General features: G+C 48.8%; 1 protein-coding gene across 10 annotated transcripts in view; it reads right to left on the bottom strand.

The window, feature by feature from the left end:
• GRAMD2A (GRAM domain containing 2A) overlaps nucleotides 1-25,282 on the bottom strand; it is a 34,317-nt gene extending 9,035 nt beyond the window's left edge. For 2 of the 10 annotated variants that reach the window (XM_042252130.2, XM_060418904.1), the window contains exons 1-3: nucleotides 17,948-18,073; nucleotides 14,022-14,112; nucleotides 60-13,384 (exon numbers count right to left, since the gene is read on the bottom strand). Coding sequence is in view for 2 of the 10 variants with exons in the window: in XM_042252129.2 (XP_042108063.2) it covers nucleotides 25,119-25,267 (149 nt within the window). In the remaining 8 variants the exon portion in view is untranslated. Of the gene's footprint in view, nucleotides 1-59; nucleotides 13,385-14,021; nucleotides 14,113-17,947; nucleotides 18,074-23,038; nucleotides 23,228-25,118 lie in introns of those variants that run through there. The other 8 variants (XM_042252129.2, XM_060418903.1, XM_060418906.1 and 5 more) reach the window with 7 other exon arrangements.
• Between the last annotated feature and the right edge of the window lie 1,003 nt (nucleotides 25,283-26,285).

Genomic DNA, 26,285 nt, shown 5'->3' on the forward strand with positions numbered 1-26,285 from the left:
GTCTGGAGGTGGCACCCCAGGCAGGGGTTCGGGGCGGCTGAGAGAGGAGCCTTGCTCACCGGCCTTCCTGGAAGCCTGAAGTCCAGTTTATGCCTGGGTTGGAAGGAGAATCAGCCCCCAACGGAGCTGCCAGCCCCACTCTTAAGAAGGCAGCTGGGAGGGAGGCCCCTGAGACTTGCTCACGCCTGAAAGCAAAAGTTTCAGAACGCCCAGACAGTATTACTATAAACGTCCCAGCTTCTGGGAAAGGACTCTGAGCACTGGAGGCCTTATCAAGGCTGAGCAGGTGTGTGTGCGACCATCAGCCCACAGGTGAGTGTGGGCTGAGGGGGTGGGGCTTCCGCACACCAGGAAGTGGCCTTGACACCTTCACGCCGTCAGGGTAGCTCAGCCCTGAGAGCCAAACCATCTCAAAAATGTCCCATAGAGAGGGCCCAGCAAGGGGGAGACACCTCTCCCCAGGCAGGTGGGGCTCCCCAAAGGCTTTTCAGCTCATGCCTCCAATAAACAGCTCCATAGCCTAGGGTTCACCCTTTCCTGCTCCTCCAGAGCAGAAAGACTAGGAATCAATCAAGCCTGAGCAGCCAAACTAGCTGAGTGAGCCCAGGGGTGATGGGAAGAGAGGGTGGCCAAGGCAGGGCAATGTGGTGGCTGTGAATAAGTAACGGAGTCTTGTGCACTGGTCTCTCAGCAGGTAAGGAGCTGGAACCTGAAGATCCCAGCACTCCATCCCTCTCAGCGGTGTAACCAGATAATGTCAAAGTTCTCTTCCAGAACAGAGTTATTGCCTCAGCCAAGATCTGCCAAGACCATTCAAGGTTATTAACCTGGCCCCCTCCCACCCTACCCTTGTAGAGACAGGAAACTGAGAGACCTGCAAAGGAGCAAGCTGTACCGAGGTCACACGGCAAGGAACGAGATGATCTCACCCACCAAAGGGGCCCAACCACGTGGGATGGCAACCTCTGTCCCCAACCTTAGGGAGAATTTTGATGCACATAGCATGTATTTCCTAATCTTGCAAAGTGACAGGTTGTGCTAGTGATTTGACCCCTTGACTCCTAAAGCTAGGGCTTCCTAGGTGGCTCAGCAGTAAAGAATCTGCCCACAGTGCAGGAGACTCAGGAGACATGAGTTCATCCCTGGATTGGGAAGACCCCCTGGAAGAGGAAACGGGAACCCATTCCAGTATTCTTGTCTGGAAAATCCCATGGACAGAGGATCCTGGTGGGCTACACCCCATGGGGTCGCGAAGAGTCGGACACGACTGAGCACGCATGCGTGGTCCTAGAGCTAACTTCCGGATTTATTTGGGTCCATGACTATACATTTCACAGAGACTCCCCCCAAAACCTTCAGCTTTTAAAGCTTATTATAGAAAATATATGTAAAGTATGATGATCAAAAATCATGCATAATGGACTTTCCTGGTGGTCCAATGGTTAAGAATCTGCCTTCCAATGCAAGGGATACCAGTTGGATCCCTGGTCAGGGAACTAAGATCCCACATGCAGAAGGGAAACTAAGCCTGCGTGCCACAGTGAAAGATCACAAATGCCACAACTGAGACCCGACACAGCCAAAAATACATAAATAAAAACAGCTCTTAAAAATCACCCATAAGAAAGACATTCCCAGGAATTCCCTGGTGGTCCAGTGGTTAAGAATCTGCACTTTCACTTTGGAGGGGGAACTAAGATCCTACACACTACAGGGCAGGGCCAAAAATAAAAAAACTTCTCCCCCAAGTCACACAAAGAAAATATTTATTCATAAATATATAATTTGTGTAAGGGGGATTATATATCACATAACTTGTATGCCCTGGTTTTGTTGCTTAACATGATTTCATGAGACATTCCCCATGTCACTATTTGTTCCTTGGATAGATTCTCAGAAGTAAAATTAGTGGATAGAGAATGAGCATCTCTTAGGATCTTTCAGACCCAGTTCCAAAATGCTTTCCAGATGCTATACCGATGGTGAGCACGGCTTTCAGCACTACATGAGGGTGCCCACTGCCCTACATCCAGGCTCTACACTGGCTATGATCTTTTTCTTACCTTGCAAAATTGATAAATGAACATATATTGTTTTCATTTCTATTTCTGCTTACTGATAGGTTCAATATCTTTTGCCAAATACATTTTAACCACTGGGATTTCATCTGTGAAGTGTCTATAAGTATCTTCATGTCTTTCTTATTGATTTGTCTCTACCTTCTTTGTTGAGAAGATTCATCCTTAGTTTATCATTTTTGCAAATATTTCCCCTATTTGCCTTTTAGTTCTGTCTGTAGTACTGCTGCTATAATTGTGTTTAATTTTTGTGTGGCAGATTCCAGCCCTCTCTTTCATCTCTCTTTTCTTTTCTTGCTTTGAGTGCTTCGATAGGAGAGGCCCCCAAGGCAAGTGTGCACAAGTCGAACAAGCCTTCACAAGCTTGAATCCTACAGCCCAGGAACCCTGTGGGCCTCCAGGGAAGAGAAGAAAGATGTAGGCTCCACTCTAAGGAACACATTCCTGTCCAGACAACCAAAGATAAAACAGGACCCCAAGAGGAAGGAGGAGGAGCTGGGCCATGGTTTCAGAGGCAGGAAGCCTGTCACTCAGATACTAGAAAGTGTGATTCAAGTTGCCAGGGCTGCAGGAGCTCAGATGACACACAGAGTCAAAGTTACAGCTGGATTCCCAGAGAAAAGGAAGCTGAGCCTCACCAGCTGGGTGGGACTGCGATCCTGCTTGGCTTCCTCACCTAACCCTGCATGGATAATCAAGACTTTGCGTGGATTCTAAACCTAACTAACTCATCCTTAGGTTCAAAGACCTCAGGAAGGGGCGCCTGCCTTAGGCCCTTCCCCAGCTTAATGATGAGCCCTGCTGCAGGCTCTCACTGCCCAGAACCTCAGGCTCCTCTCAGACACCTGTGGGTGAGCTCTAACTGCCCATCTCCAGGCGCTCCAAGACACTTCCGCTATCACCGCAGCCTCTGAGCCTAGGGCAACACCAGTGTGAAGCTCACATTTGTGACATGTGTAGGCAGTGTAAGCGAGATCAAGAACAGAAGCTGGAGGATGGAAGGGCCATGAGAATAACAAAAGAAGGCTGCTGTGATTCCCATAGTATCTCCATGAAGAAAATAGGAATGGAAAGAGGGACGTCCCTGGTGGCTCACGGGTTAAGACCACGCTCCCGATTCAGGGCGCATGGACTCCATCCCTGGTCAGGGAACTAAGATGCCACGTGCTTACAGTGGACCAACATTTACTATAGTGCTGCCAATATTTTTTTTAAAAAAAGAAAAGAACAGAAAGAAAACAGGGGAAAACATCTCAAATATGTTTAAACTAAAAGTAACCTCTTTTCATGTGATGATCATGGTGGTCAAAAGCCAGTCCTTCATATCCATCAGTTAAAACCAGCTCCTCCTGGTCATCCTGATAATGCTGTTGATTCACAGACCCTGGATATGGCTGAATTGCACTGGTTTCAAAATCATCTTCAAATCAGACTCTCTACTAATTCATCTTCTTCCCCATAGTATTTGTTTAGATGAGTAGAAATAAAGAGATGGGAGCAAAGTCCAATGAAAAGCTAGGTCTGGGGCAATGGTCATCAAGAATTCACCAACATAAAAAAAAAAAAGAAAAAGAAAATAAATATATAGAGAGAGACAGAAAAAGGACAAGGGGGAAAAAAAAAGAATCTAAAAAGAAAAAAGAATTCACCAACAGAACCAGTCAGGCAGGGTCCGTGCAAGGAGCAACAGGGCTCTGATCCAGAGGAGAGAGATGGCAAGAGCAGGAAGCTGGAGAGTGGGGAGCCAGCCTGGGTCCCCTACCCTGTGGCAGCCTCTGTTCCCATAGAGAATTACTCCACCAAGTTGCTCTTGCTCTCTGGGCTGTGAACAACACCTCCTGCCCGGGCACCCCCATCCCACCTCCACATGCAGACTGTGGAGTTAGTATCAGGGGTCTTCAAATCCATATCTATTTTTTCAGTCAAAGCTACAAAATACATCATTACTGTCATGAGGAGGGTGGAGCGGGGGAGGCTCAGTATTTTGAACATTAAAGCGGGTTATAGGGATTTCCCTGGTGGTCCAGTGGTTAAGAATCGCCTTCCAATGCAGGGGATGTGGGTTGGATCCCTGGTCAGGGAACTAAGAGCCCACATGCCACGCAGCTAAAAAAAAAATTACCAGGCATCTGAAGGAAACAGCTAGAATAAAAGTTTGAGAACAAAACAAACCAAAAAAAAAACAAAACCAAAAAGCAGAAGGAGTTGCAAAGGCTTGAAAATTCCTCAGATGAGGCCCTCTCACCCTGCTGAGCCCGATGGGAAGGCAAGATGCTGATCTGGGGGATGCAGCTGTGCTTGCCCCGCCCTCGGGCCTCACGCCCGAAAAACTCAGGCTACCTGCCCATCCCTTCCACAAATACCTCCTGAGCCTATCACCCCATGAGCCTGGTATGAACCTGCCCAGCCCGAGAGAGCTGCTGAAAGGGAGGGGGTGGGCAGCTAGCACTCAGAGATGTCGGGAGAGGAGCCAGGCCCCTCAGGAAAGGGGAGACACAGAGAGGAGGTTAAGAGAGGGAGAGAGAGGCGGTGCAAAGGGGACCTGGAGATGCAGAGCCTCGCTGCTTCCCACAGGCCCCAGGGACAAAGTCTCAAGGGACACCACACACACACGCACACGCACACACACACACACACAAACACACACTTTGCTCCCCCAGACTCAAAATATCTGCACCAGGCAGACACTCTCCAATCCAAATCCCTAAGGGTGACACCTCATCCCTCCTGAGCGGCTGAGCCTGCCATCTAGACAGATCCATCAAAGTGAATTCAGTATCATGTCCCCAGATCTGCCTCCCCTTGAAAGGCCCCATCCTCCACATTCCCCAAGCCAGAGTAGTCAACTCACCCCACACCCCATCAACCCCCAGAACCCCGAGAGCCACGATGCCATACGCTGTCCCCACTCCTGATGCACCAGGCAAGCCCAGGCCAACATCATCTCTCTCCTGGATGCTGGCATCAGCTTCCTAACGACACCTGCCCCCCGCCCTGCCCTGCACACCTGGCCCTCTCCCACATCCACACTGCCAACAGAGCCATCTGCAGCCCAGATCTGAGCCTGCCAACCACCCCTCAGCCCGCCTCCTGACTTTCCTCCTGGAGTTCCTGCTTGCCTCCTCAGCTGGCCTTCCTGCTTCCTTTCCAGCCTCACCCATGCAACTCAGTGGCGCCCCTTCACCCTGCATGTTGGCTCTTCCTGGGATTCCTTGCCATGCTTATCTACCTGGAGAATTCCCCAATCATCCTTCCAGGTTCAGCTCAGCTATCACCTCCTCTGTGAAGCCTTCCCAGCTTTCCCCCAGCAGAGCTGGGCATCCCTCTTCTGTGGTCCCTTGCCCCTTTTTTCACGCTGCTGCTCCTGCACTTACCACCCCAGTGCTTGTCTGTTTAGACATCTGAGCTCCACCAGGCATTTGTCTTCTACATCTCTGTACCCCCAGCACTCAGTAGGCACCCAATGTTTGCTAAAGGAATGAGTATGAAGGAGAGACCGAAAAAGAGGCATGTTGACACTTGAAGATGGAGAAGGGGAGGAAAAAAAGCCAGACAGTAGGTGTGAAGGAGGGACTTCCCCTGTTATCCAGTGGCTAAGACTCTGAGCTCACAATGCAGGGGGCCCAAGTTTGATCCCTGGTCAGAGAACTAGATCCTGCATGCCTCAACTAAGACCCAGTGCAGCCAAATAAATAAATGATTTTTTACAAAAAGAGTGAAGGAGGTCCAGAAAATGATAGGCGCCCAGCAGTAAGGGGAGCAGTGGTGGACAGGAGCTGATGGGGGTCACCCACAGATGGGCCCTTCCAGGAGCCCCAGCCTGTGGAGCAGGCAGACAGCCCAGCCCAGCAGCACCAGGCATTCAATCCGTGCTGGCTGAATAATCAAAGAGGAGCTCAGGTGGGAGGCAGAAGGCATACAGAAGAGGATAAAGTGGCTCAGACAGCATGGGATGGGGTATGAGGGGGAAAGCACAGGCTGGGCCACTCCTGCCCTCACAGTAGTGCTCACTGGCACTCCCTTGCCTTACCCAGCCGCCCGCCCACAACCTTCCCTAACCACTGTGCAAACCTCCCACCAAGGCTCCTCAAGCCTCAGGCAACAGCAGTGCCCGTGGCTGATGCTGAAGTGGAAAACTTGGCCAGGCCTGACAGTGTGAACCAGCTAGGACTGCGTGGTCACAGGAGGGTCCCCTTGGGTGTCTCCTCCCCCAGGGTGGGTGTCTACACACTCTCCCAAGTTGTCTCCTAATGGGCATCTGAGCTGCTAGAGCATCCTGTGGGTCCTGTCAGCTCTTCTCAAGGCCAAGGACAGCTCCACTCTCTCCTGCAAGCAGCCAGGATGCTGGGCCCTGGCTGGTCCAAGGAGAGACCTCTTCCAAACAGAAAACACAGCAGCAGCCCCTGAGAATGCAACGCCACAGACCACGGATAGAGCCACTGAGGGACAGACACATCCTGGAAGGAACATCAGCCACTGGGGCTCCGTGGCCTGGACCTTAGGGCACCTCCAAACTCCACCAGCTCTGCCTCTCAACACACAGCTCACCACTTACTTCACAGAGAAAAGAGACCATTCTGTTAACTCTGCTGGGGGCACACTAGAATTACCTCTAGAGCTTTTTAAAAAATCATCCAAACAAAAATGATGCCTGAGCCCTGTTCTCAGACCAATTAAATCAGGATCTCTGGGGAGAGCATTTGCATAACTACACGTTTTTAACTTGTTACTGACATTTCATTTACATATTAAAGAGTGCACAGAAAATAAGTGTACAGTGCAATGTATTTTGCCAATGGACCAAACCTGAAAACCTGCCCCCTCAAAGCCCCTCCTGCTTCTTCCTACTGCCCCTACCCCCCACCTTGGGTCAGTGATAAACACCAGCCTGATTCCAGCAGCACGGATTGTCTCTGCCTCTTCAGGGACTTTCTATGGCTGGAATCATATGGTACATATTCTTCTACTCGGCAACACAGATGTGAGACTCATCCACAGTGCTGCGTGTGGTTGCAAACTGCATTTTCACCAATCTTTAGAATTCCAGTATATGGACAGATTGCAATTGATTGATTAATTTTACCGTTGAAGGGCATGTTGCTGTTGAGTTTTCAGTTTTTGCCTATTACAAAACCCTTGCTACAAACATTCCAGCACCTGTCTGGCAGACACAAGTATTCGTTCCTACGGATAAACACTTAGGATTGGAAATGCCGGGTCATGAGTTTCAACTTCAGACTTTTAAAAGCTCTCAGGTGATTTTAAACCCCTCCTTTCTTTGCGGTTCAGAGGGAGACGCGGACTTCCTGGTCTCCATGGCTAATCCTCCCTCCTGGGCTCTGGACCTGGGGCCCTGACCCTCCTGTGCCTCCACCTGGCCCTCCAGAGTTCCAGGAACATCCTTGACAAGACAGGGAATCACACTGTTAATAGAGATTTCTTTCATCTGTGAAAGTCACAGAGTTCATTTACTGAGTTGTGCCAAGGAAGTAAGACCTGCCTTCTCGTGTGGCAGGGCCAGCCTGAACTACACTGTGTCCTTCCCAAGAGCCTCCCTAGCTTTCTCTCGGGGCCACTTTCCCCACATACCACCCCAAAACTGGTTAACAAGACCTCTCTCCAAGGGAAACTGGAATCACGTGGACAGAGTCAGGCTCATCAACTGAGCTCAGAGTCAGGTTCAATCAAAACACTGAAACCAGAAGACGAAAGGCAATCTGCCTTTGCAAAAAATCACTCTATGATTTCTTACACAGAAGCTGCACCGCACTTATTTGCTAATAATTTTCTTATGTCCATATGCAAGACAACAACAGCTTCACCCTTTCCACCCACAAGAAAAGGTAAGATTTCCCTGGTGGTCAGGTAGCTAAGACTCCACGCTCCCAACACAGGGCGGCGTGGGTTTAATCCCTGGTCAGGGAACTAGATTCCTTGTGCCACAACTAAGACCCAAGGCAGCTAAGTAAATAAAGGTGTTTTGTTTTGTTTTGTTTTGTTTTTTAAGGCAGGGGGAGAGAATCCCATAACTGAACTCCACACTGAATGTAAGGGATGGGGCTCTGAGTTGGGGGCCACATGCTGGGTGCCAATCCATCTGTCCTGCTCAGCAACCCTGGCAAAGGACTCAGGGTGTGGCAGGCATGAAGCCTAGTCACAAATCCTCCTTCCCAGGAGCTTTCTGAGAACCCCTGGGCCAGGAATATGCTTAGTTTCCCTTTACAGCCTTCAGCTGTTTTGAAATAATGGGAGACATGGAGGATCAGAGACCCGCTTCCCAAGACTGCCCCGTTTGTGCAGAGGACCCTGGCCGTGGCCAACAGAGCCACAGGTGTGCTCCAGACCTGAGCAAAGCCACCTGCAAGCCGACCAGCAGCCTCTCTAGAATGAAAACTGAGCTGGCCCGTCAGGTTCTCTTTCTGATGAATCCTAACTGGGAGATATGGGAGGTGGAGGTGGGCGGCCAGAGGCAGTGAGCCGGCAGGAGAGAGCTGCACGTGTACTTGGCCAGAGTCACTGGGTGGACCTGGAGACTGGATCTACAGTGAGGAAGAGAGTAGACAGAGAAGCAGGTGGAGCCTTCCCTGGTGGTCCAGTGGCTAAGACTCCGCCCTTACAATGTAGGGGACCCGGGGTTTGATACCTGGTCAGGGAACTAAAATCCCACATGCCGCAACTAGCAGTTCAATGCTAAGACCTAGTGCAGCCAAGTAAATATCTTTTTAAAAGAGAGAAGCAGGCGGGCTGTGGGCCAAGCACTGCATCTGGGAGACAGCAAAGAGGGTCTGCTCCCCTCGCCTGCTCCTTAGCTTTCCATTCTGCTTCCAGAGCCCAGGCTCTTGCAGCCAAGACCAAAATCTCCTACACCTGGCTTGCCCAAAGACCACACATGAGGACAGATATCCGATGTCCTTTAAGACACAATGGGGGCAGGTGGTACAACTTACACTTCACCCAAGGGTGAAGGAGGGAAGCTCAGCTGGGCTCACTGGCAGAGCAGGGCCAGGACTCCATAGAGGTCTGATACCCACAGCTGGGGGTACCATACTCGCAATGAGCCTTCAGGGCCAGGAGAGGGAAGAGAACTCTGAAGAAGGTTCAGATCAAGTCTGGCTCTGTTAACAAGGGAGCCCTCAGGGAGAAGGAGGTGAAGGAATCTGGCTCATGATTTCCCCTAATCTCAGTCCAACTCTAGTCACACAACAGAGATGCATCATCCCCATTACACAGATAAGGAAACTGAGACCCAGAGAGGTAAAGTTCCTTACTCTTGACCACATAACTGGAGAGTAGTGGAGCTGGAATTCAAACTTCAGTCTGGCTGAAAAGTCCACACACTGCTTGGAGGGGCTTGGGGGCCCCAAATTCTGTCCTTTCCTCGAGTTTTTCCTGCTGCAGGGCCAGGCCCCCACTCTCCCCATAGGGCCAGTAGACGGGGACTTGGGGAGGCAGAGAGTGACTCTGTTGAGCTGAGATGACCATGCAGGAGCCCCACTGGGAAGTAGGGTTCCTTAGATAAGACCCCTCCACCAGATTTTATTTTCCCAACTCCAAGAACCAAACAAACTGGGAGAGCTAGTTGCTCAGGAGATGTGGGCTGGCCCCGCCCTCTTGGGGCAGCTGGATTCAGCCTGAACAAGGACCCCTTTGAGCTCTGGTGCTAATAAGAACTCCTACCTCCCGGGATCTCAGAAACCCTGGGTCCTCCCATTGAGTGGGAGCTGGGTAGGCCGAGAGCTAGGCTGGTCCCATCGTCTTTCAGTAGTCAAGCTGTTTGGTGGACTGGACCAGCCCTGGTTAAGGGGCCCCACACCTTTTCCCTGCCCCCTGACCTCCCGCCCAGGACTAGGCTCTCTCAGCACACCAGGATGGCCCTGCTCCTCATGGGGAAAGAATTCGGGGGCAAAGTGCTCAGGCTGACTCCTCCCCTGCCTCTGGGAGTGGTGCTAATGAGCCCCCGCTCCCAGCCCTGGCAGGGCCCCCACTCAGCTAAGCTGCTCCTGCCCCAGGTGGAAACCTCCTCGCTGCCATCCCTCAGCACCTCTCCCCCCGAAGCCTGGCCAGCCTGTGCCTCCAGGAACGCAGAGCACTCCCTCCTTGTGCCCTCCCTTCGTCTGCCCAGAGAGCTCCTTGCCACCTTGCCTGTTGCTGTGGCTTGTCTCCCCACTTCCTGTCTTACCCCAGGGCCTGGCACAACTCCAGGCATACAGTAAGTGCTCAATAACTGTTGACTGGGTAGACAAATGCTTCCTGTAGGGAACTCCTCTGTGTAGTTTCTTTAGCATCAGTGGGGCCTCGGGATGCAAACCTAAGAACCTGGAGTGAGGGCAACTGCTTGTTTGCCTCTGGCTCCCTCCCCGCTGACCCCCAGGCTCCTCCTCTGAGTCTGCTTCCTCCTCTGTAAAGAGGGGAGAATCTCCTCTCCCTGCAGATGGTCAGGGTTCCTGTGAGGATCTGAGAGAGGTCACGGCCCAGTCTTGGTCAAGGGGCGGGTTCTCCCAGCCTTGCCCACTGAGCCTCCCACCCCTGCCTGCACCCTGCCCCACCTCCCTCGTCCCTGAAAGATGCCTAGAGGTGAGCGCCCCATGGGAAGCAGAGATGGAGGCACCACCAGGCCCCTCACTCTACCCACAAAGCTTCATACGTTTCCTGTGTGACTGAATCTTATTCCTGGTGACAGCGGCTATGGAAGGGCCCTCTTCACACCTGGGGCGGCACCCACGAACAGTCTCCCACCCCTTGAGCTCAGACCCAGCCATGCTCAGGATCCCGTCCTCTCTTCTCCCCCTACCAGAGGTCTGAGACCAACAGTTGGCCCCCTTCCTGGCCAGAGCGCAAAGACTGGCAGACTGAGAACAGTCACCAGGGAGACTGCTGGACAAACAGCCTAAACCTGGAATCTTCGCTCCGGGAGACAGCCAGGATTTCCTACAAAGCCCAGGCTACGATGGAGCAGGGAGCTGGTCCTGCAGAGTGACCCGCCTGTCACTGGCCCCGTCCCATTGTGCCCACTGCTGGAGCAGAATCAGGGTGAGCTGGCACCCCTGGACCTGGTCACAGACCACTTTTTCTTGGCAGGCCACTTGGGGCCTGGCTGTTTCCAGACTAGAAGCTGGTCATTCAGGTCTAAACACAGACTTGCATTCATTAAGAAACAGAGCACTCCTGTGCTCCTGGGGGCCACCCTCCGCCAGGCCTGCTGAGCGGAGGGCCCACAGACACCCTCAGATGCTCCAGGCTGCCAGGAGGGGTGGCTGCTCCCAGGACAAGTCAACTCTGTCCATCCACGGATCTCACGCGGCACAGTCTGGGACACCCATCTCAGAATCGCGCTAGCTTTGGAAACCCACTCAGCTCTTCTCAGAGCACTGGGGTCTTGAGAGGTCTCAGGGTCCTGAAAGACCCTGGGCGTGGGGACAGGGAGGCAGGCCTGAAAGAACCTCTCACAGCCTTGGGGAAGCCACTCTCTCCTTCTGGGCCTCAGTTACTCCTCAGCAAAGGGGCAAGAAAGTCTCCAGCCAGGAGAGAAAGCAAATGTTGTCTGAGGGAACAACAAAGCCGAGCCCAGGACTGGGTGAGCAGAAGCTGGCCACTGGCTCTCTGTGGTCAGAAGAACGCTGACCCCAGCAGAGGCTAGCAACAGCATAGCCCTCAAAGGCTGCCCGCCACTCTGCCTCCCTCCTCTAAACTCCACCTGAATGCCTGGACTCACTTAGCTCTGTGTAAGTGCTGTGTGTACGAAGAGGCATGAGACAAACTACTATCCCCAAAATGCTTGGTGGGAGAGGCAGACGTGAAACAAATATTTATAGAGATCAATACATAATTATAACTGTGTAATGTGTACTGTGAAGGCAAAGCACAGGGTCTGAGAGCGCCTCAATCAAGGAGCCCTGAATCAGCCGCAGAGACAGGGGAAGACTTCCCTGAAGACACAGCAGCAGCATTTGCCCTGATGGCAGTGCTAGTCAGACCAACGGGCTGGCGGGGGAGAGGAGGGTTGGAGGGTACGGGGGAGGGGTCACTGTAGAGCAGGGGTTCCCTACCTCTGGGATCTGACGATGACCTGAGGCAGAGCTGATGTAATAGTAATAGAAATAGGGTGCACAATAACTGTAATGTGCTTGAGTCATCCTGAAACCACCCATTCCCCCCACCCATCTGTGGAAAAATTGTCTTCCATGAAGCTGGTCCCTGGTGCCAAAAAGGTTGGGGACCACTGCTTAGAGGGTTTCTGATGTGCAAAAGCCCTGAGGCCAGGTGTATACAGCACATAGGAGAAACATAAACAGAGCCTTTGGGTCTGGAAGGTGGAGGTGAGCAGTGAAGTAATGAGCAACAGGGCTGGAGAGGTAGGCAGGGTAGATCGTGCAGGGCCCAGTGGGCCCCAGTAAGGGTTTTTGTCATTCTTTTAAAAGCTAGGGGGAACCAATGAAGGGATTTAAAAGGGAAAAGACACTATCAATTTTGTATGTTTAAAGAGTATGGAGCAGCATCTGTTTGAGCTGGCATTCATGGACATGATCACAGATCACCCTAAGACATAGATTTGTTTCAAACACAAAACGGTGTGGGACAGGGGGCGCAGAGGATGAGTATTGATGAAACGGGGACAACCTTGTGTTGGTAGTTGGTAGTGATGGATAAATGGTCACTGACTCTGTGGTCAGAAGAACTCTGATCCCAGGAGAAGTTGCCAGGAGCCTAGGATGGAGGTGGGGGGGGGGGGTTCATCCTACAACTCTCCTCCTCTTTTTTTTTTTTTTTTGATACCCAGAGAGTAGCTGTGATTCTTTTTTTTTATTCATTCATTTTTTTTTTTTTTTTAAATTTTTGGCTGCACTGGGACTCTGTGGCTTAGCAAGGGCTTTCTCTAGTTGCAGAGAGCAGGGGCTACTCTTCCTTGCAGTGCATGGACTTCACCTTGTGGTGGCTTCCCTTGTTGCGTAGCACGGGCTGTAGGCACGTGGGCTTCCGTAGTTGTGGCTCACAGGCTCCAGAGCATGGGCTCAGTAGTGGTGGTGCAGGAGCTGAGTTGCCCTGCAGCGTGTGAGATCTTCCTGGACCAGGGATCGAACCCTGCACTGGCAGGCAGATTCCTATCCACTGCACCACCAGGGAAGTCCCAGTCTCCTCATTTGTATAAGTTTAGAATTTTCCATGGAGACAGACCAGTTAGGAGATTATATTCCAGCAGAGAGATGATGTCTCAGACTTGGTGGCAGTCGTGGTGATGGAAGGTGGGGGAGGGATTCACAATACATATATCTCTAAGTAGAACCAATCTGGACTTGGTGATCAAGTGGCTGTGGGGTGTAAGGGAAAATGTGTCAAATATGATTTTAGATTTCTGGCTTAAGTAAGTAGGATACTGCTCTCTTTTGCTGAGACAAAGCAGGGGAATAGTCATGAGTTCAGTCTTAAAGATATATGAGAAGCATTTAAGTAGAGATGTCAAGTTATATATGAGTGAGGAGCTTAGAAGAAAGCTCCAAGCTGAAGGGAGAAATTCCTGAGTTATTGGCCCATGAATGGGTACAGGAGCTAGGAAGATCCCTCAGGGAATCTTCTTCTCCCCTAAAGAAGAGAAGCTATGGACAAGGGTGCCAAGACCAGAACAGAGGGGCAGAGAGCAGACTTTTCAACAGATGGTGTAGGAACAACTGGACATCCACAGGCCGGGGAATTAAGCTGGATCCCTCTCTCACAGCATGTACAAAAACTAACTCAAAAATGTCAGAGCCGGGACTTTCCTAGTGGTCCAGTGGTTGAGAATCCACTTCGCAGGGGCTCCCCTGGTGGCTCAGTGGTAAGGAATCCACAGGCCAATGTAGGATGCAGGAAGATCCTACATGCCATGCAGCAACTAAGCCCGGCCACTCTGCCTCCCTCCTATGAACTCATTGAGTTTAACTCCCATAAACTACTGAGCAACTAACTCACCTGTTGAGTCTGTGCTGTAGAGCCCGGGAGCCACAAGTATGGAGCCCACGAGTTGCAACTTCTGAAGCCCGAGTGCCCTAGAGGCTGTGCTCTGCAACAAGAGAAGCCACCACCATGAGAAGCCTGCACACTGCAACTAAAGCAAAGCCCACACAGCAACCAAGACCCAGCACAGCCAAAACTAAACAAAGAAATGCAGTTATTAAATTAACAAAAAAAAAGATTCTGCCTTGATCCTGCGAGAGACTCAGATTCAATCCCTGGTTGGGGAACTAAGATCCCACATGCTGTGGAGCAGGTAAACCAGCATGTCCCGACTACTGAACTCTTACGCTCCAGAGCCCATGTGCAACAAATAGACAGTCCGTGCACCCCCAAGAAAGGTCCTGCGTGCCACAACCAAGACTCGATGCAGCCAGATATATAAATACATTTTTTTTTTTAATGTCAGTGCTAAAACTCTTAGAAGAAATCATGGGTGTAAATCTCTGATTAGGCAACAGTCTTGTAAGATTCTTGCCTGCTGTTCAGGAGACACAAGAGACGTGGGTTTAGTCCCTGGGTCAGGAAGATCCCCTGGAGTAGGAAATGGCAACCCACTCCAGTATCCTTGCCTGGGAAACCATGGGCCGCAGGCAACCGTCCATAACTTCACAAAGAGCTGGACGTGAGTGAGCACAGCACAGACGTTCTCTTTGCTCCTGACTCTCAATTTCTTAAAATATGACACCCGAAGCACAAGAAACAGCAGAAGAATAGATACGTTGAACTACATCAAAATTAGAAACTTTTGTACCGCTAGTGATATCACTGAAAAAGTGAAAAGGTGACTAATAGAGAAAATAGTTGTAAATCAGAGATCTGATAAGGGACTAGTATCTAGAATATATTTTAAAAACTCTTACAACCTTGTAGGTATTATACTAAGTGAAAAAGAGCCAATCACAAAAATACAAATGCTTTATGACTCCACTTATATGAAGGACCTAGAGTAGTCAGATTCATAAAAACAGAAAGCAGAATGGTGGTTGGCAGAGGCTGGGGTTGGGGGTTGGGGTGGGTGGAGAGTTATTTCATGGATGTAGAGTTTCAGGTTTGCAAGGTGAAAAAGTTCTGTAAACTGGTTGTACAACAATATGAATATGTATATTTAACACTATTGAACTGTACAAATGAACTTAGAAATGGTTAAGATGGTAAATTTTATGTTATGTGTTTTTTAATCCACAATTAAAATTTTTAAAAAGAATTCTTAAAACTGAACAATAAAAAGACAAATAATCCAACTAAAAATGGGCAAATGTTTACATAAACACTTTTCCAAAGGAGATATCAAATGACCATTAAGTACACAAAAAGATGCTCAACATCATTAGTCATCAAGGAAATACAAATCAAAACCACAATGAGATACCACTTTACATCCCCAAGAGGCTGTAATTTATACCAGGTGTTGGTGATGATGAGAAATTGGAACCCTCATACATTGCTCCTGGGATTGTAAAATGGTGCAACTGCTTTGGAAAACAGTTTGGTGATTCTTCAAATGGTTAAACATTTACTATATGACCCAGCAATTTTACTTCTAGGTGCATACCCCCCAAAACTGAAAATATATATGCATACAAAATCTGGTACAAGAATGCTCATTGCAAAGGGAACCTTCCTACCCTGTTGGAAGGAATGTAAATTGGTGCAGCCACTATGGAAAACAGTACAGAGATTCCTCAAAACTAAAAACAGAATTCCCATATAATCCACTCCTGGGCATATATACAGACAAAACTACAATTCAAAAAGACACATGCAAGCCTATGTTCATACAGCACTTGGCTGCTATTTGTAATAGCCACAGCATGAAAACAACCTAAATGTCCATCAACAGGTGCATGAATGAAGAAGCTGTGGTCTATACACAATGGAATATACTACTCAGCCATAAAAAGAATGAAAGAACGCCATCTGCAGCAACATGGATGGACCCAGAGATTATCACGCTAAATGAAGTAAGTCAGAAACAGACAAATACCACACGATATCATTTATATGTGGAATCTCAAATAAGACACAAATGAACTTATCTACAAAACAGACTCACAGGAAAAAACAGAACTGTGGTCGCTAAGAAGGAAGGCAGGTGGGAGAGGAATGGACTGGGGGTTCAGGATTAGCAGATGCAAGCTATTATATATAGGATAAACAAAAAAGTCCTACTGTATAACACAGGGAACTATATTCAATATCTTATAATAAGCTATAATGAGGTGAAGAGGTGAGGTGAAGTCGCTCAGTCTTGTCTGACTCTTTGCGACCCTATAGACTGTAGCCTACCAGGCTCCTCTGTCCATGGGATTTTCCAGGCGAGAGTACTGGAGTGGGTTGCCATTTCCTTCTCCAGAGGATCTTCCCCACCCAGGGATCGAACCCGGGTCTCCTGCAGTGTAGGCAGACACGTTACCATCTGAGCCACCAGGGAAAATCTAAGCTATAATGGGAAAGAGTATTAAAAGAATGTATATATGTATATAACTGAATCACTTTGCTGTACAGCAGAAATTAACATCACAAATCAGCTGTACTACAATTTTAAAGTTTTCAAAAAAGGAATGCTCATAGCATTATGATCATTATTACCATTACTATTATTACTATTACCATTACTATTATAGCCAAAAAATGGAAACCCAAAGACCCAGCTGTTGAACGGATAAGCAAATGTGGTATATCCATACAGTGGAACATACTTCAGTCATACAAAGGAATGAAGTACTGATATATACCGCAACATGATGGACCTTAAAACTTTATGCTAAGTGAAAGGCCAGTTCCAAAAGGCCACACATTGTATGACTCCATGTACAGGGACTGTCCAGAACTGGCAGATCCACAGAGACAGAAAGTAGCTCAGTAGTTGCCAGGGGTTGGAGGGAAGGGGAAATGGGAAGTGACTAAGGCACATAGGGTTTATTTGGGGGGGATGATTAAACTGTTCTGGAATTAGACAGTGATCATGGTTACACTACTTTGTGAATACAGTAAAAGTCACTGAATGGCACATTTTGAAAGGATGAATTTTATGGTGTGTGAGTTGTTTCTCCATAAGAAGGATGGGGGGTAGAGAGGGGAGTAGGGGATCTCAAGAACTACAACACTTAAAGACTGGGTGGAAGGGGTTTCCCTGGCGGCCCAGTGGCTGAGACTCCACACTCCCAGGGCAGGGGGCCTAGGTTTCAGCCCTGGATGGGGAGCTCTATCCCACGTGCCCCTTCTCAGAGTTCCCAAGCTGCAACTAAGCATCCGGCATGTTGAATGAATATCAAGATCCCAAGTGTGGCAACTAAGACCTTGCACAGCCAAATAAATAAAACTAAGTATTTTTTTTTTTTTAAGAAAAAGTCTGGGTGGAGGAGGAAGAGGAATGCCCCCAGGAGACGAAGAGAAGGTGGCCCAAGAGGCAGAAAGAAAACCAGGTGTATAGGTTGTCGTGGAAGCAAAAGCAGTGCTTCAGAAAGGAGGCATGGGAAAGCAGGAAGTTTGCTGGGAGGCCAAACTGCAGGAAGGCTGAAGGGCAGCCTGACCACCAACCAGGAGAGGATCCAGGCGGCAGTGGGGAGTCTGGATCCACACCTAACGGTCTGCTCCTCCCCGCTCCCTCCCACGCTGGTGACTGTATCCAGGGACTGGCAGTGAGCACAGGCCCCTGAACGCAAGTGAGGATCCTGCCGAGCACAGCCGGAAGCCTAGGTCACCGGCCGGCTCAGCGCCACACCGACCTCGGGTCCTGCGAAAGGCCACGGAGATTCTGGGGGATGGGAAAGAGAAGAGACTGTACCTCTCCCACCCCGACTGAGCGGGGGTGGAGGGAGCGGACGCTGCCGTTGCCCGAATCCTCCCTGCCTGGTCCAGCCTTCCCCAGCCATCCTCACCTGACGCTCCTCTGCCCCTGGCGTGTCTCTGCCGCAGCCCGCGAACCACAAGCCCATTTTCTGCGTCTGCCCTGGGAAGGGCTGAAGAGCCCGCAGGCACCCGGCGCCAAGAGCGCAGCCACACCCAGAATTCCAGCAACGCAGGGCCCCGCGCCAGAGAGCCCGCCCTGCCTGCCCTGCGCACCCCTTGATGGGGCCGGTGGGTCCCTAGGCGGAAGAGCAAAAGCTTGCGTAGACCAGAGGCTGTCGCAGCACAGCACGTCCTGCACCCTGGAAACGGGGCCCGCGCCCGCTCCAGCACCCAAACCCGGTAGTTGGTCCGGATTTGGAGGGTCCCAGGCAGGATCCAGCTGCTTGCCCCACCCAGGCTTCTGCTAACTAGGCTCCCCCAAGCCATACCGTGCTTGTGTAAGGATTCCTGGGCGATAACCTACACTTAAAGAGCTTACTGGATCCTGGGACCTTCTCTTCCAGGGACAGCCCCAGACTGTTCAGCTAGTGGAAAACCCCTAAGAAGGCTTGCTCTCGCCACTGTTATTCAGCATTGTTCTGGAAGCTCTAGTCATTGCACAAAGGCATGAAAAAGAAACAAAAGATTCATACATTAAAAAGAGTTGATTATTCTTTGAAAGATGGTAACATGAACTACCTAGAGAATATATATTCAACTGGAAAAATCATAAGAAAGTGGCCCAGATATTCTTATATTTGGACACTGGGCCAGCCAGAGCTGTGATGAAGATAGACACATAATAATACACTCTCACAGACATAATTGTTATTCTAGTGGTTACAAGATCAACATAAAAATCAATAGTTTCTCAGTAGACATGCAATAAACAGTTATAAAATATATTTGGCGAAATGATTCTATTCATGTGGCAACAACATGTATAAGTTACCCAAGAATAAACTTTTAAAATGTAGAAAAATCTAGAAGAAAACCACCGGCATTTTTAAAATAACATGAAAGAAGGCTTGAATAAGCGGAAAGATAAACTGTTCCTGAGTGAGAAGATTGAAAGTTTTAAAGAAGCGAATTTATCCCAACTGTCATGCAAGGGTTTTGCCCTACCAGATGTCAGAGCAAACTACAAAGCTGGAACAATTAAAATATTTACTAGTTTAGGAAAAATTAATAGATCAATAGACTGTAAGAGGGAGGCCAGAACATGATCTATGGGTATCTGAGAATTTAGTATGTAAGACAGAATCACGGGACTTCCCTGGCTGACCAGTGGTAGGGTGTGGGTTTATCCTGATGGGAGAGCTAGGATCTCATATGCCTCAGGGCCAAAAACCAAAACACAAAACACAAGCAATATTGTAACAAATTCAATAAAGACTTTAAAATGGTCCACATCAAAAGCGAAATCTTTTTTAAAAAGAAACTGTTTCAGATAAGTAAGGGAAAAAGAGATTGTCCAATAAATGATATTGGAACAACTGGGTACTTCATACCATTCATAAAAGTACACTAAATAAATTCCAGGTAGATTAAACATCCAGATATTTTCTAAATCAATAAAACAGAATAGAATATTACTATATAAGGAAACAACTTCCTAAGCAAGATATAAAACCCAGAACACATAAAAGAAAATATTTAATTGCATAAAAATTAAAAACCTCTGTACATCAAAATTTAAACTGACAGAGGTCTTCCCTGGTGGTGAGTAGTTAAGACTTCGCTCTTCCACGGCAGGGGACACAGGTTCCATCCCTGGTCGGGGAATTAAGAGACCACCTACTGCGCAGTGCAGGGTAAACAAATATATAACAATTTAAAAGGTGAAGTAAACAGATGCAAAGAGTCGGACACGATTGAGTGACTGAACTGAACTGACTGGAACAATATTAAAAAATTAAACTGAAAAAGGACTGGCATTTTTAAATGATAAAAACTCATCTATGTCAGTAAGAAAAAGGCAGACAATCTAATAGAAAAGCAGGCAAAGAATATGAACAGGCAAGTCACAAAAGAAGAGAGCTCCCTCTTACCTACTTTACTGATAAACATTAAAAAAAATCAGAGTGCTCAATATTACCAAGGATGTATGTGGAAAAAGAAGCATTCTCATTTTCCATGAGACTTAAAACTAAGTTAACCTTTCTGACATATATCAAATGCTTTAAGAAATGTAAATCCTTTGACCCTAAAACTCCATTTCATGCAACTTGTTATAAGGAAATAAATGGACAAGTAGGCAAAAATTTATATTCCTATAAATTAAGAGGAAATTAAATAATTATGAGGAAAAATGTAGAAATACCAAAACAGTATTTTATGAATATAAGGTCGATTCCTATGCAATTGACTAAAAGAATGGAGTATAGCCGCATGTGCTAATATGGAAAAAAGGTAAAAAATGTATTGTTTAGCAAAAAGTACATATAAGTCAGTAACCAAGATATAACCCATTTATGTGGAAAGAAGGGAACTCTTCTACACTGTTGAAGGAAATGTAAATTGGTACAGTGACTATGGAGAACTGTATGGAGGTTCCTTTAAAAACTTAAAATATAACCACCCTGCAATCCCACTCCTGGGCCTATATCTGGAGAAAAACATCATCTGAAAGGATGCACGCACCCCAGTGTTCATTGCAGCACTGTTTACAATAGCCAAAGACAAGGAAGCAACCTAAATGTCCACTGCCAGGGAAGGGATAAAGAAGATGTGGGTCATGTATGCAATGGGATATTCCTCAGTCATTAAAAAGAATTAAATAGTGCCATCTGCAGCAATATGGATGGACCTAGAGATAGTCATATTTAGTGAAGTAAGTCAGACAGAGAAGGAAAAATATCATATGACATCCCTTATATGCAGAATCTAATAAGAAATGATATAGATGAACTTATTTATAAAACAGACTCTCAGAGAATGAATTTATGGTTGCCAGAGGGGAGGGATAGGGGGAATGGAAAGTTAGGCAGTTTGGGATTAACATGTACACACTGCTACATTTAAGATGGATAACCAGGACTTCCCTGGTGGTCCAGTGGTAAAGAATCTGCCTGCCAATGCAGGGGACACAAGTTCAATCCCTGGTCCAGGAAGATTCCATGGGTCACAGGGCCATTAAGCCCATGTACCACAACTACTAAGCCTGCGCTCTGGGCCCACGAGCTACAACTACTGAGCCCACATGCTCTAGCCCTAGAGGCCAAGAAAAACCACCACAATGAGAAGCCTGCACACCACAATGAAGAGTGGCTCCCGCTCGCTGCAGCTAGAGAAAGCCTGTGAGCAGCAGTGAAGACCTAGAGCAGCCACAAATAAATCATTAGAAGTTTTAAAGACACTTGAAATGAATAACCAACAAGGACCTACTGTATAGCATAGGGAACTCTGCTCAACGTTATATGGCAGCCTGGATGGGAGGGGAGTTTGGGGGAGAATGAATACATGTATGGCTGAGTCCCTTTGCTGCTCACGTGAAGCTATCACTACATTTTTAATCAGCTATACTCCAACATAAAATTTAAAAAGTTAAAAAAAATATAACCCATTTATAAAATTAAAAATTCTGTATATCAACAAACAAACAAAAGAAACAATTAAAAAAATTCTGTATCAAACAATAGTGATGATATCTCAGGGAAGAATTCACTCTCAATAGTTTCTGTTTTGTCTGAAATTACTATAACAGGGGTGTAATATCTTGAAAATCAACAAAAATAATAAAGATATTCAAAAATTAAAAAGTAGAAGTGATATCTTTTTTTACTTATTAAATTTCAAAGGCTTAAAAGTGTAATAACATCTATGGTTGATCAACATTTTGGTGAATGGACAGTCTCACACTTCTGTGTAGGAGAGCAGTATGTGAACAGATACATACGTTTACATGTAGATAGCCGACAGACCCATAAATTCCACTTCTAACAATTTACTCTCAGGAAATAATTGGACATAAATTTAAATATATACAAATATTCACTGAAGTTTAGTTAAAAAAGGAAAAAAATAGAGCATGAACAAAGCATGGTTTATTCATACAATAAAAGGCTATGTAATGATTAAAATATTTCACTATTAAAACATTAAAAATAAGCTTAACACAAAGGATAGCATTATATTACATTGAAAAAAATTACATGTATCTAGAACAGCATGCACACTAATATATTGGGGGACTTCCCTGGCAGTCCAGTAGCTAAGGCTACACACCTCCAATGCAGGGGGCCCAGGTAGGATTCCTGGTCCGGGAACTAGATCCCACACGCCATCACAAAGAGTTCACATGCCACATCCAAAGATCCTGCATGCCACAGCTAAGACCCGACACAGCCAGATAAATAAACAAAATAAAAATTAACAATGCGCTTTCCCAGTAGATTTTAAACACCACTCGAGGGAAACAGTAATTTAGGACAAAGACTTAGAGACTGGCTCAACCGCCATAGGGTATTTAACACTCCAGTCCTAAATTCTGACCAAGCATTTGTAAACTAATGAGAATGTGTAGTTGCGGTGGGGAGAAGGGAGGCACCAGCCTGCCCTGTAGTGGTTTATCTTCTTGGGAATAGCACCTTCTTTCTGTGCTTTGGCCAGCAAGGACTCCATGGGGAAGCAGATACTTCTTTTTAATTTTTCTTTCTAAATTAGCTTATTTTTTGTTTTTGGCTGAGCCAGGTCTTCATTGCTGGGTGCAGACTTTCTCTAGTTGTGGCAAGCAGGGACTGCTCTCTAGTTGTGGTACAGAGGCTTCGCGTTGTGGTGGCTTCTGCTATTGCGGAGAATGGGCTCTGGGCATCTGGGCTTCATTAGTGGCTGCCCATAGGCTCCGTTGCCCCACGGCATATGGAATCTTCCTGGACTAGGGATTAAACCTGTGTTGCCTGCATTGGCAGGTGAATTCTTAACCACTGGACCCCCAGGGAAGCCCAGGTACTTCTTGATTACAGAGGAAGCTCCATCCTCTTCCTTGATGTCCCCATCCTCCTTCCCTTCCTACATTAGTAAACAGCTGGGGATTAATCAAAACTTCACAGGTTGGTGATAACAGGTGGTGACAGACTCGTGCCCTGCCGCCCAGGTGAACAGCAGCACAGCGGCCAAGGCTGACTTCATGCCAAACTTACCCTTGCTTAAAAGAGGGCTGCAGAATTGGGCGGAATTATTTTCACTTCTCAGGAAAAAAAAGGAAATTATTTTCTGGTGTCTGGACTCAGACCCTGGATACCAAAGTGGAATGCTTCATGGGTCTCAACACCACGGGCTTTCCGTAGGTAGTCACGGCAATGAAGTAATTATGTAAAGAGATAAAATACCTTCAAAAATCAAGGGGGAAACAGGCTAGTTAGCAGAATCACTGAATGGCTGCACAGAAAAGCCCTTTAAGGAGCCTACAATGTGTTCTCGTTACCTTACAGTGGCAAAGCAGGCCCAGAAAGGAGACCCGACTTGTCCCAGGTCATAGCAAAATAGGAACTTCTGACAAGTGAGGCTCTTCATGCTGGTCCGATAAGTATGGTATGTGGCATTCAAGGGCCAAAGCCACAACTTAACCAGGTTAAGGACTAGGAGGGGCCACCCAAACAGGCATGCAGAAGAACTTCAGGAAGTCTGGCTGGCAGAGCCCATCTCGAGTACTGCTGACCTCACCCTCAGGGATCTTAGGTGGATGGATTGGCACACAGATCCTCTTGGTCTACACTAAAGCTCCAAGGATCCCGCTAAGCTCAGAAACATCAAAGCAATCAGTAACATCAAGGCCTGGATAGGACCTGGATTGACCCCCCTACGCTATTCAGAAAATTCTCCCAAAGGCAAGTCAGGAATGAGAACTTTGGTTTGGCCCCTGCAGAAATGCACCTGGAAGCTCAGTAGCAGCTTCTGTCAGCTTTGTACTCTATATCTGCCCATTTGTCCCAGAGATGTTCACTGCTTAACTGGTCCTATAGAACCACAACCTCAGACCCGAGTGTCTGTCTGTGCGATCAGAAGACTACAGAAGGAGAAAACCCTCCTTCTCACTGCAGAATGGGGGTGGGGATGGGTGATATACACCCTCTACTCTCTCCCTGAAGCCCCATAAGTCTTTGCTGTGAAAGGAACTGGACTTCAGAGCCAGCTAGAGATGTACATTGGAGCAAAGGCATCATGGCTTGTTAGGATTCTTTTCCCTAGGAGGCCGATTCCTGTAAGGGTGGGTGGGGCAGGCAAAGCCAACAATGGCAAATGCCAGCAGTGTAGGACCTCACCAGCTTCTCTGAGGACAGGACAGAGGGAGCCCTTAAGCCTTCTGCCGGCTCCACGTACTTGTGTGGCTTGGGCACTGGGTCACACTACATCCACACTATCTGCCCCAGGGCTGGATGGCCAGGGGTGCCAGGCTGCCCTTCAGAGCTCTGGCTGTAGGGTTTGGGACCTGGACAAGGGCAGCAATTGAGGGCTTCAACCACTGACTCCTTCTTCCCCAAATAATCCTACCCGCAAGGGCCCAAGAGATCAGGGGGCAGAGGCCACAATTCTTGATCCCACCTGAAACGCCACCTCTCACTTGCGCTGCCTCCCTACCCCTTGACCAGCTGCAAGAACTTTCCTTCTTCCAAGAGCGACGGTGGAACAGATCTCGAGGTTGAGAGACTGGCCCCAGCCCGCCCGACGTGGACGGGCACGACGCAGGGGTGCGGCCGAGTCGTGCTGGGACAGCTCCACGCTGCCTCCTAGGCAGCAGAGCGCCGCTACAATTGCAGACCGGGTTAGAAGAGAGGCTGAGCCTTCCGGGGGCCAGAAGGGAAAGACCAGCCCTTGGGTTGGGGGTAGCTGGGACGGGAGGTCCATATGGCTAGGGAATGAATGAATGAGCGAATGAATGACCAGCGACGGCGGCAGAGGAGGATGGTGGTGAACCACGCGAGGTATCCCGAGGAGGGTGCCCTCCACCTCCCTGGTGCCGCCCGGACGTCCATCATCCCCGATGTTCAAACCCCTCGCAGGAAGCGCCGGCAGCCTGGCATCCCGCCCCCGCGCAACACCTCGCAGCCTGGGAGGCGCCGGCGCCCGCACGGCGCAGCTCTGGAGCGGAGCCGCATTCCGGCAGGGTGGAAAGTGCCTGCCCCCCGGGCAGAACCCAGCAAGGCGCGGCGGGCGCCTGGTCCCTCCGGGTAGCGTCCCTTCGAGGCGGACTCCGGGCCCCAGCGGGTTGCACCCACTTACCTGCTCGCTCCGGCGGCCGCGACCGGACTCAAAGCTGTCATCGCGGAGCCTCCAGACAGCGCGGGGGACCGAGTGCCCACTCCTGCCTGCCTCGGAAGGCACGCCCCCGACCGCTCATTGGCTGCTCGCGCGGGACGGGCCCAGCCCATTGGTTGTTCCTCCCTCTCTCCAGATCCAGGTGGGGCCCCACGCTCTGCTTAGATCCTACCGCTCAGTCCACGGGACTGGAAAGTCCCGGAGTCCTAGGCCTGGGTCTGCATCCTTTGCCCTTCCCAGCGAGGGCCTTGGGTACTTGCTTCAAGTTCTTCCTCTTTAGCCATTTTAGTCTCTCTGCAGCAGCCCATTCCCGCCCTCCTCCACCTCCCAACCCCAAGCTCCAGGGCAGTTTCAGTTTCTCTCCACACCAGAGAGGTGAGGACATGAGTAGGGAACACCAAAGGGGATTTTGAACAAGGGTCTGCAATGATTTCATCTGTTTTCCCCAGAGCTGGGGATTTCGCAGTGTCTCCCAAAGCAGAAAGCTTCTGGAGGTTTGGAAAGGGACTGCAGATGGCCAGATTGAGTGGGAAATCACAAGCATTAGAGCTCACACTGGGGGTGTGACAATCAATCTGGTACGTGGGCCCCTTCCCTCTTAACCTCACCAGGAAAGGCTTGGTCCTTGGGAGTGGTCAGGAGACAGGGAAGGTGCAAACCGTTCCCTTCCCAACCCTCTCCTTGCTTTCTGAGCCTGCTTTTCACATAGGGAGGACGTGGAAAAACAGAAGAGGGCACAAATATTCTGGAAACAGAACCTCAACATGGACCTCTACTGCAGGATGACCTGGGGGAAGGAGCAGGACAAGGGCCACTTCACTCCTGGTTTACCCAGAGCAGGAGGGAGGGGCCCTTGTGGCTGCCTTCTCCAATCTTTGGTCTAAAAAAGCTGTTAAAACTTCCCCAGCTGTGGGATCTTTTAGACCCCAGGGCACTGAAAAGGGGAGCCCATCTTCAAGGTAGTCAGCAACTGCTCTCCCAGCACCTTGGCACCCTGGGGGACAGGGTGGCAGCTGGCCTGAGTCTTAACAGGAGCACTTGCCAGGAGCCATGGGGCTCTTGCCATTTCACCCCACTCAGAGGGCAGAGTTCAATCACCCCCCCCATCCCCAACAGAAAAGAGAGGAAACA

The sequence above is a fragment of the Ovis aries genome, chromosome 7, assembly GCF_016772045.2.
Source record: "Ovis aries strain OAR_USU_Benz2616 breed Rambouillet chromosome 7, ARS-UI_Ramb_v3.0, whole genome shotgun sequence".
NCBI lineage: Eukaryota > Metazoa > Chordata > Mammalia > Artiodactyla > Bovidae > Ovis > Ovis aries.